At 42.8% G+C, this 13238-nt stretch overlaps 1 protein-coding gene across 12 annotated transcripts in view; it reads right to left on the bottom strand.

Moving 5' to 3' along the window:
- Nucleotides 1-8290, bottom strand: part of LOC119160723 (valine--tRNA ligase, mitochondrial) — a 622168-nt gene extending 613878 nt beyond the window's left edge. For 9 of the 12 annotated variants that reach the window (XM_075881123.1, XM_075881132.1, XM_075881128.1 and 6 more), the window contains exon 1: nt 8066-8211. In XM_075881123.1, the coding sequence (XP_075737238.1) occupies nt 8066-8143 (78 nt within the window). In that variant the 5' untranslated portion in view covers nt 8144-8211. The other 3 variants (XM_075881126.1, XM_075881124.1, XM_075881130.1) reach the window with 3 other exon arrangements.
- Nucleotides 8291-13238: the final 4948 nt, after the last annotated feature.

Here is a 13238-nt window from a genome sequence, read left to right as displayed (position 1 = left end):
ATGAGTGACATGAAGGACTTTTGAGCGCCCAATATATCGGTAAGCCTGTGTGGTAGCCCAAGACCAGATAGGACAACAGAGAGCATACACGAAATAAAGTGCAGAAAGAGGTTTATTGAATGTACTACAAGGCATTTCACTTACTTGTGGAAAGTGTTACATTAGATAATTGATATGTGGGGTTTAAGTCCCAAAACCACAACATCATTATGAGATGCACTAGTGGAGAAAGTGTTACATTGGACAGACCAGTAAATGTATAAATTATAGGTTGCAAGGGCATAATAAGAAAGTAAGTAATGTTAACCTTGATTGTTTTCTTGCCCTTCATTGCCAAAGATGCAAGCACAAGCCTAGATTAAAACATCCAGCCGTCACTAGTAGAAGTAGGCGCGAAATGATGTGATTGATAATGAAGGCCAGTAGAATTTCAATGTTTGGTGATGCATGTGTGAGTAGTGGACAGACCGGTACATCCGTAGTGTTGTCAGATAAAAAACTCAATTACAAGCATTCACGATAAACTGTTTTTGGTTAAGCAACTAGAATAAATGTGCTTGCACATGATGAATGATAGTATGTCATCAATGTACATGATGTGAGCGGGTAGTTTACATTTATGGTTGTGAGAGCTATGCACACGTGGCGTATCACATGGTGTGAGTATATAGTAAGCTAAGGGGATTGGCGAGTAATAATACAGTTGTTGAAAGTTAACGCTGTGTTGTGTGGAATGTCTCTTTCTTTTGTCTTTAGCTGGCACGACCCTCAACTAGTAAGTTCCCCCTAGTGCCACACCAGGGGGAACTTTATAGTGCCATATAGTGCCACACCAGGCCTGCCACGCAATATAGTGCCACACCAGGCCTGGAAATTGGTCACGATGTAACTGAACTAAGCCCAACGCTGCTATTGAAATCTCTCATTTAAGAACAGCAAGTAGAGCTTGAAGAACCTCTCAAAGGGAGAGTGTAGTACCACAAGAGTTTATACAAATAAAATAAACTCTACAGCAACTTTATGTCCAAAGTTTATAATGTTAAAATTAAAACTCATGCTGTTAATTCCAGGTGTTGTTTGGATATGCAATCCAAACATCTCGAAACATCAAGCGCTCAACTGAGACGCTGCCGTGTGCATACATGCAGGATCTACGGAACCAGTTTAAAAAACACCACAGCAACAAGAATGGCAGGAAGGACGACGATGGAGAGAGGGGGACAACACAAAAAAAAGACGCTGGCTTCAGAGCCAGCCAGAGAGAGAGTTAGCACTGAAGAAGGGACTGCCTCGGTCCCGAAACGTCCGGTCAGTTTTTACTTTTTAATTTGAACATTAGAAACTTTGGACTAAATGTGGCTAGAGAGTTTTTCTTTTTTTTGTATAAATTTTTAACCAGCCAGACATCTCGGTCTGATATGTTCACCATTACCACAAGGATGTATGCAAGCAGATATGATTTAGCAATTTCGTGTTTATCAATAACATGAGTATAAATTCATGTGATGACAATAAATGTTGAAATATATCTAAAAAAATTAGAAAAAAATGCGTAAAATAGCGCCGTTTTTAAATCCACTCAATTCAGTAAAGTTGCCTGAAGCTAACATCAAGTGCAACTTCAAGTTTCAAAGAAGAGTTATGCATAAAAAGTGCAACTTGAAGCGTCAAAGAAGAGTTGTGCATTTTCTACGTGTCAGTCGGCTACAGTTACGTCATCCTCAACACTGCTTGGCTCATGGATTACCTTTGGCACAATGCCCTTGAGGCTGCAACCAAGGGCCACCTTGAGTGGCTGACTTGCATTTTAGGTAGCTCTGGTTGATAATATGTGACATGTGGGGTTCAACGTCCCAAAACCACCATATGATTATGAGAGACGCCGTAATGGAGGGCTCTGGAAATTTCGACCACCTGAGGTTCTTTGTAGTGCACCCAAATCTGGGCACATGGGAATACAGCATTTTCGCCTCCATCAAAAATGCAGCCACCGCAGATGGGATTCAATCCCGCGACCTCTCGGTCAGCAGCCGAGTACCTTAGCCACTAGACTACCTCGGCAAGGCATAGCTCTGGTTAACCAGTGCCTTCACAACTATTAAAACTGGTAATAAATAACATTGTGGAAGAATAGCTCTGGTTAACCGGATGCTCTTCCACAATTTTGTTTATAACCACTCTTAATAGTTGTGAAGGCACTGATCTTTTAGATGTACAAAAGACTTTAGCTTATTTGCTATTCACCACTAGGTTTTCAGCTGCTGATATACTCAAAACATTTATAACCTGCAGCATCAGTTTATGCAGACTAGTAAAAGACATTGTAGTTAATGCATTGACTAGCACGCCAATACATAGTGATGGCAGCTTTACAGCTCAGTTATTAATCTGAACAAAACTTATCGTGCTATAGTGTGCAGTATCTCTCGTTGCACAGCAGTTACTATAAAGAAAAAAAGATTGCTGGGAATGAAGAGACCGATTAAGTGGCTGCATTTGTTAACTTTACAGACAGTTGCCAACAAGAATCCCTTTATCCATGGCTTAACTAAGGGCAATACATTCATTGCCTCCATTCTCTAGAGTGCCCTGCATTGTCCACTCTTAAGAACTGCAATGGTAGGTTTTTTCGTCGTCCTTGTCAAGCAGGCTGTTCATGCAAAAAAATACCACTGGCCAAAAGTCTTGGCCAGCTGGTGGTGCCACTGAGTGGGCTGCTGCGTACATCTCAGCATGCCACATGAGCGTTAATATACTAGTGGTTTGAGGCGTCGCATTTGAAATGTATTATCACTTATGTAGTGAGTGACAAGACTCATTTCATAAAATTTACTTTTCCCTTTTGAATTTGTGTGGACTGTAAAAATGTTTTTCTTTTATTCCTTTTTTAACTCGCATGGTGTGTCATTTTTGTAGATTCTATTTCGATTCCCTTCTTGCAGTGAGTGGCCTGCTGCCACCCTTTCTGGGTGCATTTATATTGCAATAGCATTAATGAGGTCGTTTTACAGGAATTCTGGTGTCATCAATCAGTGTCATTAGTTGTGAGTGAAAAAAACATCTTGTTTTAGTTTGACTAAAAAATCACGAAAGAAGCACATAAAATAAATAACGAAAATCTTCAGGTCCAAGTGAGAATCAAACCCAAGATATCTGCGTGGCAAGTGTCATACCACAGAGCCACTATATTTCTTGAAGCTGCTTAAAAAAAATATGCTGTATGAATGTAATGTAGTAGAAGAAATCCCCTCAATGCATGTAATATTGCATGGCAGAAACATAGAATCACGCCAGGCATCAAAACGTCTGCATTGCATAATGAGCGCGTGTTTTAAAGGCCCACCCACTACGAAACACAAACACATTTAATAATCATCATCAGCAGCAGCAAAAGCTGCTTAGGTTTGCAAGTTGCCTTACAGACATGTAGTCAAGGTGTCTACCAATTTGCTTTTTCAAAATTCCCTGACTTTTCCAGGTTTTCCACAATGATTTACAGCAAATTCCATGACCGTTACGTCTGCTTCCTCGAGACCCTAGAATGGTAAAAAAAATCAGGAACTCCTATAAAATAAGTACATAAATGTACCACAAGTGCTCAGAATGTTATGAGCCCGAGCAGTGAATATGAAAAAATTGTATATCTAGCCAGAATGCAACCTCTGTGTCAGAGAGTAAGCAAGTTGGCTGTTTATTGTTTGGAAGAACCAGAAAGCAAACGCGAGTTAAAATTGACCACACCTAAAAGTTTCAAGGAGTCAACGACTGTTATACAATGCAGCCAAAGCAGCTAGAAAACATAGAAGTCGCACCATCTCGTGGCACATGTGTAAAACGCCAAATCCCGACCGGTTACACCACTTGAATTAATTCTAGTTCACTAAAATGGTTACAGCCTAGGCAACTCAGGATGTTGATTGGATTACATCAACCTGTATTTACTGACTTTACTATTTAGTATGTGGATTGGATTAGACCTGATGCAACCTGTATTACCGTATTTTTACTATTGGTATGGACTCCCACCTAAATTGCACACCTCTAGTATATACTTCTCAATAAAACAAAACACTAATACTCGCATATTCCGTGCACCTTGCACTGAACAACAATGTCGCAAGAATGGAGCCGTACTACATAATTTTCTTTCTATCTTTCATTCTTTTTTCCACCACGAGCACATGCATGTTGATGTTTCATTTCTTTGGGCTCTGATGCTTAGAGTTTGAAAAAGTTTTCAAGTGCCTGCAATGAAAGCTATGAATTGTGTTTAAAGCGGTGATGTTTGAACACACACTGGCAAGAAGGAATCTGTCAGGGTGCAACAGCTCCCTTGATTCCATAGATTTATCACAGATGCCGGCGGGTTACTTTCATTCGCGTACTCTTGTATGGGCCTAACGCTAAAAAGTAATAACAGATTTATTAATGCCATCACAAGAAACTGAAATGAGAAATTTAGATGAAGTTACCCAAATCTATTCTTGAAACGCGAGCTACCAGCAATAAGTGTGTAGCTGAGGACATTTTCCGTTGCATCGCCAATAATAATAATGATAGTGATAATAATAATCAAAGACATTGCATAGCCTGGCAAGCCTCTGCTAACGCCAGTCCTAGCCAAACCGGAAGGCCTTCAAGCCAACCCAAATCAAGGTGAAGAAAAATATGCACAAATTAACGACGTGAGTAATGTTGCGGTTGGAAGGTTAGATATGCTGTGAGATATGTAGAAGTGACCGACATCAAAATAGTGTATGTATGAACATGAAAGTTAAGGAACGCTTTAGACAACATGAAGGACAAGTTGCCAAGCGAAAATTTCCACTGTCGTCGTTTATTTAGGCTGTCACGATTGTGACAACCAGAACACCGCAGTGAAACCACTAATTTGAAGGAAAGAGTTAAACAAAACACGAATATTACGTCTGGAAACTACGTGTGGCCTCATATGTCATTGCAAGACATATGGAATCTATAGGCCACCAAACCGACTGGTGAAGTGTGCACGTTATGGCCAAAGCAAGCTTGCATGTGCAGTGCACAGTTGTACGGTTAAGGCGCACTCAAGCTAGACTAGAAATTGAGACGGCAATGCGCACAAGGCCTCATTGCGCCATTGAATTCTACTCTTGAAGGCAAAACTCAAGCGTTCTCCAAGTTCTTGTTCCCCAAATAATATGAAAACATTGCTGAACGATATCGGTATAACATGTTATTGGGCACAAGTACTACCCAGAAAAGTACAAAAAGGTTGTCAAATGCATGAAAAATCAGCAAACAATTAGGTGCATCACTTATATGGTACATTCGATTCAAGCCACTCGCACACTCCAGAAAAGGCTGCGAGAATTTCTCTTTCAATGAAACAGGAACAATTCAATTTGCTTATCTGTGCTGGGTATTGTGTGCCATTTTCTTCTCCTGTCTTGATAACTACAATGTACAATATAGCAATATTAACAAGTTCACGAGACCTTACTTAAACATTATCCCTCGAGTAATTTAAAAAAGAAGATGGGGAAGTGTTTCAGGACAGTCCAATGAAAGTAAAAAGACTGGAGAAGGGCAGAGACGCCCACGCCTCTGATTAACAAACTTAAAAGGCACAGCACAATTTCATTATTTACTCACTTTACGCAGCAAAGTGATGCAGCGGTACAAGTGCACTCAAATATGAGTTCCGTAATGCCATCAAGCAGTTTAAATGCATTCCGGTCTGGCCCATGACTTTTGTGGGTGCTAGCTACGCGAGTCAGCATTTCACCATGATCACGTACCGATGCCTGCTGTGCGGACCCCCCCCCCCCCCCCCCCCAAACACAGCAACAGTCACCACCACTTGGTGGCCACAAGGATACTAAATGGTGCAAAGGACACTAATAAATACTCCACAATTCGAAGACATGAGTCAAGTTCCCTCGTACAGTAAAAAATCGTTAAATTAGTTTTCAGGACACCGGAAAAGCTGACGAAATTATATGACAGCTGAATAATTGCAAGTATCAAGAAAACAATATGCAAGTATCCATTGCATGAATATCTTGATATGTGAATCCTGTAGTTATTTCGCATAAAAGCAATGTCGAAGCCACAATTTTTGTCATCCGTGCCTACGTTCATATCATCACTGTTGCTCAAAGCCCCCGTGCCTTAAACCGAAATGTGTTCTGAACCCATATTCATTAGGTGCTGCCATGCAAACACCACCACGTGCACGTGACAATAATTTTTTTCGACGAAAAAATGGCAAAGTTCTGTTTAGTGTCGCAGAAGTCAGTTGCCATAGTGTTGCTGAATCTGTTCGCTATATTTGGTTGTACAGCTCCAGCATTTCCTTTATGTTTTCCCATCAGCTCTCAGTGTTTTTCAAGTGTGCATGCTGTGCCCTTGTCTCTAAGGCACCAGTAAGCTATGTGCCACTTCAGGGTCTTGCCAGCATCTGTGATGAACACAAGTTGCCCGGGTTACCAGGTAGCCAGAACGGCATGCACAGCTACGGAGGTATTCTATACTTCGGTGACAACGATGTATCACAACGCTGCCCATACTCTGTGCGGACTTTTGCGATGTTCTTCAGTTCGCCCAATAAATACGTCACTGCACGTGGGTTTCGTACTTTTGAAACACCATCAAGCCTGAATGCGTAAATTCCTCTTTTTGAAGCACGATACAGTTCAATCTATTAACAGCGAAAAAAGTGGGCTCAGACTTCCTGCAACATGCAAAGGCATCTAAGTAAATCGGCCGATGTCAACAGACCACACAGGCACAATTGATTACACAGGAACTATACGGGAAACCTGAAACTGCAGAGGCAAATACCCTCAAGTCTGGCAACTGACTTCTGCGACACCAAACAGAACCTTACCGAACAATCTCTGACAACTGTTCCTGATGACCACGGCTTAAGCTCTTCGTCTTGAACAGCTTCCACTATGTTTGAATTTTATAACAATGCACACGCGCTGCTTGAACTCAACGGTATCAAGTCCGTGCCGATACTATTGTGGACGAAAACGTAGTTGCTTATTATAAACACTATCATGGAGTCCACGGTGTTGCGAAGGCATGTGACGAAAACGAAACAACTACTTGCGGCAGCTTTGACCCCCCAATCCCTATCGAAGCAATCATTGGAGCCCACGCAGTTCGCATGGGCAGGGTGAAATCGAAATGACAGCCGTAGCCGCTGAAGCCCTAGTGGCCAACAACACGATAGCGGCGCCTTATTCAAGACCTTTTTTTTTTTTTTTTTTTCGCGACACATTTGTGGTGTTGCGGGCTTGGCAAGCTCGACAGAATTAACCGGGTTGTGGCCGACCGAATAAACAAGAGCTTGATGCAAGTAAGCACAAATACCTGCCGGGAATTAATGGGCTTAAACTGTAGTACACGGGAAATTCTTGTGAATAGTGCGTTGCTGATTAGCTTTCGAAGCCATTCACTCCAGTGCCGAATGGAAAGATTGATTGATTGATATGTGGGGTTTAACGTCCCAAAACCACTATATGATTATGAGAGACGCCGTAGTGGAGGGCTCCGGAAATTTAGACCACCTGGGGTTCTTTAACGTGCACCCAAATCTGAGCACACGGGCCTACAACATTTCCGCCTCCATCGGAAATGCAGCCGCCACAGCCGGGATTCGAACCCGCGCCCTGCGGGTCACCGAATGGAAAGAATCTTTTCTCGGTTAGCCCTAAAGACTACAGACCAGAAGGGCGCTTGCAGGCACGCAGCAGTTTTAACTTGACGTCAGAAGATCACAAGCTGAATCCTTTAACGTCAAGACCATGTGCACAGCTTTATGGAGCACGGCAAGACCAAATATTAACTGCACACGCAGGCTGTTTGCGGAGAATCAAAAGTGAGCCGGCACAAAGCTACCACTCTGCATTCTTACCAACGACTGTTCGCTCCGCGCAGAACAGCAACCACTTACAGCACCCGAAAACATGCTTATCATACCTATCGTAATGCAAACGAACATTAAATGACATCTGAATGAAAAGTTCAAGCTATTATAGCTCCCACGAAACAGCACTATTTTCTCTCGTATTACCTGCACCAGTGTCATGGATAAACACTCTTGAGAAGCACAGAGAGTAGCTCGGAGACAACTCCACATGGTCGACACCATAGTACCACAGAACACCTATACACTAGAGAAGGAAAACTATCACATACGGAGGAAGTAGTACCACAGAACACCTACCAGTACCTCAGACCAACGCCTCCTGTGCCTGCCAGATGAGCGCGAAACGCCGGTCATCTGTGGCGGCGCTGCCTACGTAGGGATATCAGTTTTTTTACTTAGCCTTTAGGATTAGCAATTTTGGCGTTTACTACTAATTTTCGAGGGTGCCTTGTAATAAAAAAGTTGCTTATTGAATGACAGCGTCACTTACGTAGGGTTAATTAAATTACGTTTACGCCTTTTTAAAACTTTTTTCCGTTATTCTTGTAGCACATAAGCTTCAAAAACGTAAAAACCTATTTTAAAACACCCCTACTTGAGTGGCGCTACCACCGTAGTTCCTATGACCGCCGCTTCCCGAATCCCAAGTGACCACCCATAATCCGGCAGGAACAAGAAATCTAGGATAGGGTGGCTGGAACGGGGAGGTGTGATGAGCGAGGCGCTTTACGCTTGTCGGCGCGCCGATGCCGCAAGGAGCGCTGATAGCAGCGGCGCGGACCGCTGCCATCAGCCAATAGAACAGAAGCAGCAGAAAGGGGGTGGTATTGGGGCATTCATTCATAAAAGTACAGACTGGCAAAGGGTCAAGCCAACGCCTCCTATACTTTACAGGAGGCGTTGGTCAAGCATGAGTGCAAGGAACATTTATTCAGCCAATAGAACAGAAGCAGCAGAAAGGGGGTGGTATTGGGGCATTCATTCATAAAAGTACAGACTGGCAAGGGTCAAGCCAACGCCTCCTATACTTTACAGGCGGCGTTGGTCAAGCATGAGTGCAAGGAACATTTATGGCTAAAAGGGAAAGTGACAGGTCAAATGACACTCCTTGGTTTCGTGTACTTGTGGACGGGAGCAAAAGCCAGAGAGCAAAACCAGGCAATGGTAGAGTGTACATCAAAAGACATTCAGGAGTTAGGAAGAAAGTGCGAGATAATTATACCAGGAGATATGAATGCACACATAGAAGATATAGAAGGGTATACCGACCCGACAGGCAAAATGATCATGGATTTGTGTGAAAGGCATGATTTGATCATTTGCAACAGTACCGAGAAGTGTGGCAAATAACATGGGAGGTAGGAAGGCTGCAGTCGACGATAGATTATGCAATGATGTCACATAGGATGTATGATAAGCTCAGGGGAATGCACATCGATGAAGGTGGCTCCAGAAGTCTGGGTAGTGATCACAAACGTATCAAGCTAAGTTTTGGAAGAGCAGTGAAAGTGGGAAGAAGACAAGATGAGCAACTACAGGAAAATTTTTATCCAGAAAGGCAAATTAAGATAGCCACTAAGCAAATTGAGAAAGTAATCATGAAGGATAATAAAACAGTGTGGACATACACGAATTTAATTAGATTGTTTGAGGTAGAGCTTGCTAAGACGCGTGACAAGTCCCCCCGGAAAAGAAGACACAAACCCAAAAGTTGGTGGGATGAGGAAGTTAAGAGAGCCATAGCTAAACGTCAGGAAGCCTCTAGGGAACACAGACATGCTAAGCAGCAGGGTGAACCGACAGATAATGTTGAAAGAAAATGGCAAACCTTTCTAAGCTCTAGAAGGGAAGTATCCCTCCTGATCAATGAAAAGATTAGAAGAAAGGGTGCTCAGTTGCTGGCAGCAGAAGTATATAAAAAGGACAGAAAGGCAGCTGCGAAATTTTGGAACCATCTAAACTCCCTAAGAAATGAGACGAGCCTAGAGCAGAGGTTTATAACTAAAGCCCAAGGTGCTAGGCTAGAAGGGGACGAAGCTATTGAATATATAAGAACAAGGGTTACAGAAAAATTTCAACAAAGAAGTGTTTTATGCACCACAATAGACAAGGATGAATCCAGTGGCGCAATGGACCCAATTTTCACAACGAGAGTGGGAAAGGGCTGAGGAAAGGGTTCCTAGTAGTACATCAACAGGCACAGATGGCATTCCAATTATGCTGATAAAGACATTAGGTCCGAAGTCTAAGCAGGCTTTGAAAGAGGCAGTGAGCAAAATAATAATTGATGGGGAAGTTCCCGATGGATGGAAATTTAGCAGGATGAGCTTGATCTATAAAGGAAAGGGGGACAAAGCTGACATAAACAACTACCGTCCTATAACAGTGACATCAGTGGTCTACAGGCTGGCGATGCAGATTATAAAGGAAAGACTGCAAGCATGGATAGAGGAAGAGGGGGTGCTGGGGGAACTGCAGAATTGGTTTCGGAAACACAGGAGGTTGGAAGACAATCTGTTCTCAGATACGCAGTGCATCGAAATATAAGAAAAGGAACACAGGCCTCTGTGGCTAGCATTTTTGGATATCAAGGGAGCGTACGATAGCGTGGTTAAAGAGGACTTGTGGGGAATACTAGACACACTGGGTGTGGAAGATGAAGTCACTAATCTTTTAAAGGAAATCTATAAAAGTAACGAGGTAGTTATAGAGTGGGAAAAACAGGTATCTGCAGAGGTCAAACGGGGGCTTAGGCAGGGGTGTCCCCTGTCACCCTTATTATTCATGATGTACATACAAGGATTAGAGGCCAAATGAGAGGGAAGTGGACTGGGCTTCAACCTTTCTTTCGTGAAGCAAGGAAAACTCATTGAACAGGCACTACCAGCATTGATGTACGCAGATGCTATAGTGCTGATGGCCGACAACAAGGAAGATTTGCAGAGTGTGGTGGACATCTGTGGTAATGAGGGAGATAGGTTAGATTTCAGATTCAGTAAAGAAAAATCAGCAGTCATGATTTTTAATGACAATGAAGGTAGTGAGCTCAGAATACAAGATGTCACGCTAGAAATAACAGATAAATACAAATATCTGGGCGTATGGATAAGCAATGGGGCCGAGTACCTAAGTGAACACAAAATATACGTGACGACTAAAGGTAACAAGAATGCAGCGGTAATGAAAAACAGGGCACTGTGGAATTACAATAGGTATGATATTGTCAGAGGAATATGGAAAAAAGTCATGGTTCCTGGTCTGACGTTCGGCAATGCGGTCTTGTGCATGAGATCAGAAGTTCAAGCAAGATTAGAAATTAAGCAACGTGGAATAGGTAGGCTTGCTTTAGGAACTCACGGGAATACACCAAATCAGGGAGTACAAGGTGATATGGGATGGACATCATTTGAGGGCAGGGAAGCTAGCAGCAAGATAAAATTTGAGAAGCGATTGAGAGAAATGGGGGAGGAGCATTGGGCTAGGAAGGTTTTCAGCTACTTGTACAGGAAGAATGTCAATACAAAATGGAGGAAGCGAACCAGGAAATTGTCTGGTAAATACTTAGAAAACAGCAGGTGGTTAAACCAAAAAGAACTAACGGTTAAGAAGAAAGTGAAAGAAACGGAGACTGACATGTGGAGGATTGGCATGATTAAGAAGTCCGCACTAGAGATATATCGAACTTTTAAGCAGAAAATTGCCAAAGAAAGGATCTATGATAATACTCGGGGTAGTTCTCTACTGTTTGAGGCCAGGACGGGAGTATTGCGAACCGAGACATATCGGGCCAAATACGAAGTGGTAGACAAAGTATGCAGTGCGTGTGGAGAGGAAGAAGAAACTGCCGAACACTTGATAATGTTCTGTAAAGGGCTTCACCCTATAGTTAAGGATGCTGGTGAAGAGTTTTTCAAAGCACTGGGGTTTAGGTACAGGGAGGGTAAAATAAACTTTAAGCGGGTAGACTTAACTAGAAGGAGGTTATCTTATTGGTGGCTAAAGTCAAGGCACGAGTGAAAATTAAACCATTCACTGCAAATTACCCGTCCAACTTTACTATTTAAAGGAAAAAAAGATAAATCTAGTGGTTAGTTCACTAAGTATTACGACTAGTTGGTGTTAGCCGCCGCCCGATCTAAAGGGTACAGCCACATCCATCCACCCATCCATCCATCCGGGTAGGGAGCAGTGCACTTCCCTGTGTTTGCTGTAGGTGCGCTGGGATTTTCTTAGCAAGCAGTCGCTACATTGCAAGTATGCCATCAGTCAGTGTTTGCGCTAGGTTCCTCTGAAATGCCAGAGGATGTCAATGGTAAAAAAAAAAAAAAGACCCAGCGTTAGTGATTTGTGCCTGGGTGCCGATAGTGTCGATAGATCATGCATCGTACACTGCTGAGCGAAGTGACTCCCACCTTGTATATTATGTCGTAGGCTACGTTGCGAGAAAGTGTATACTTAGCAATAATTGTGATGAGTGCAAGAACGCCTGTCTTGTCTCGAGAGAAAATGTGCCAGGAAATCTCCCAGCCCAGGCAATATGACATTATGAAGTGAGACTTCATAATGTCTCACTTCATAAAAAATTACAACAGAGTCACCTTGCATAGCATTGATTCCCAAGTTACGTGGGATCTGCGTCTTTTTTTTTTTGCGGGCAGTAGCAGATGGCGAAATGCATGCCACGAAACGCCCTTCATTTGGTATTGCAAAGCGCAATTACTGTGAAAGCAGTCGAGTAGTTCTTATACAATAAAGCATTATGTAAAAAACACTCCTAAAATGCAGGAAAACAATAAATGGCCTCGCGTGGCTCAGCCTCCTGCAGGCTTCGCAGCGCTTGCGGAGCGCAAGGATTGAACGCAAATGCATGGATGGATCGATGGATGTATGTGGCTGTACCCTTTAGATCGGGCGGTGGCTAACGCCACCTAGCCATAATATTTAGTGAACTAACCACTAGATTTATCTTTTTTTTCCCTTTAAATAGTAAAGTTGAGCGGGTACTTCGCAGTGAAGGGCTTAATTTTCATTCGTGCCTGGACTTTAGCCACCAATCAGATAACCTTCTTCTAGTTAAGTCTACCCGCTTAAAGTATATTTTGCCCTCCCTGTCTCTAAATCCCAGTGCTTTGAAAAACTCTGCGCCATCATCCTGAACTATAGGGTGAAGCCCTTTACAGAACGTTATCAAGTGTTCGGCAGTTTCTTCTTCCTCTCCACACGCACTGCATACTGTGTCTACCCCTTCGTATTTGGCTCGATATGTCCTGGTTCGCAATACTCCCGTCCTGGCCTCAAACAGTAGAGAACTACCCCG

The sequence above is a fragment of the Rhipicephalus microplus genome, chromosome X (genome assembly GCF_043290135.1).
Source record: "Rhipicephalus microplus isolate Deutch F79 chromosome X, USDA_Rmic, whole genome shotgun sequence".
In the NCBI taxonomy this organism is placed as follows: Eukaryota; Metazoa; Arthropoda; class Arachnida; order Ixodida; family Ixodidae; genus Rhipicephalus; species Rhipicephalus microplus.
Note: the sequence above shows the minus strand (reverse complement) of the source record. Positions and strands in the feature narration are given on the sequence as shown.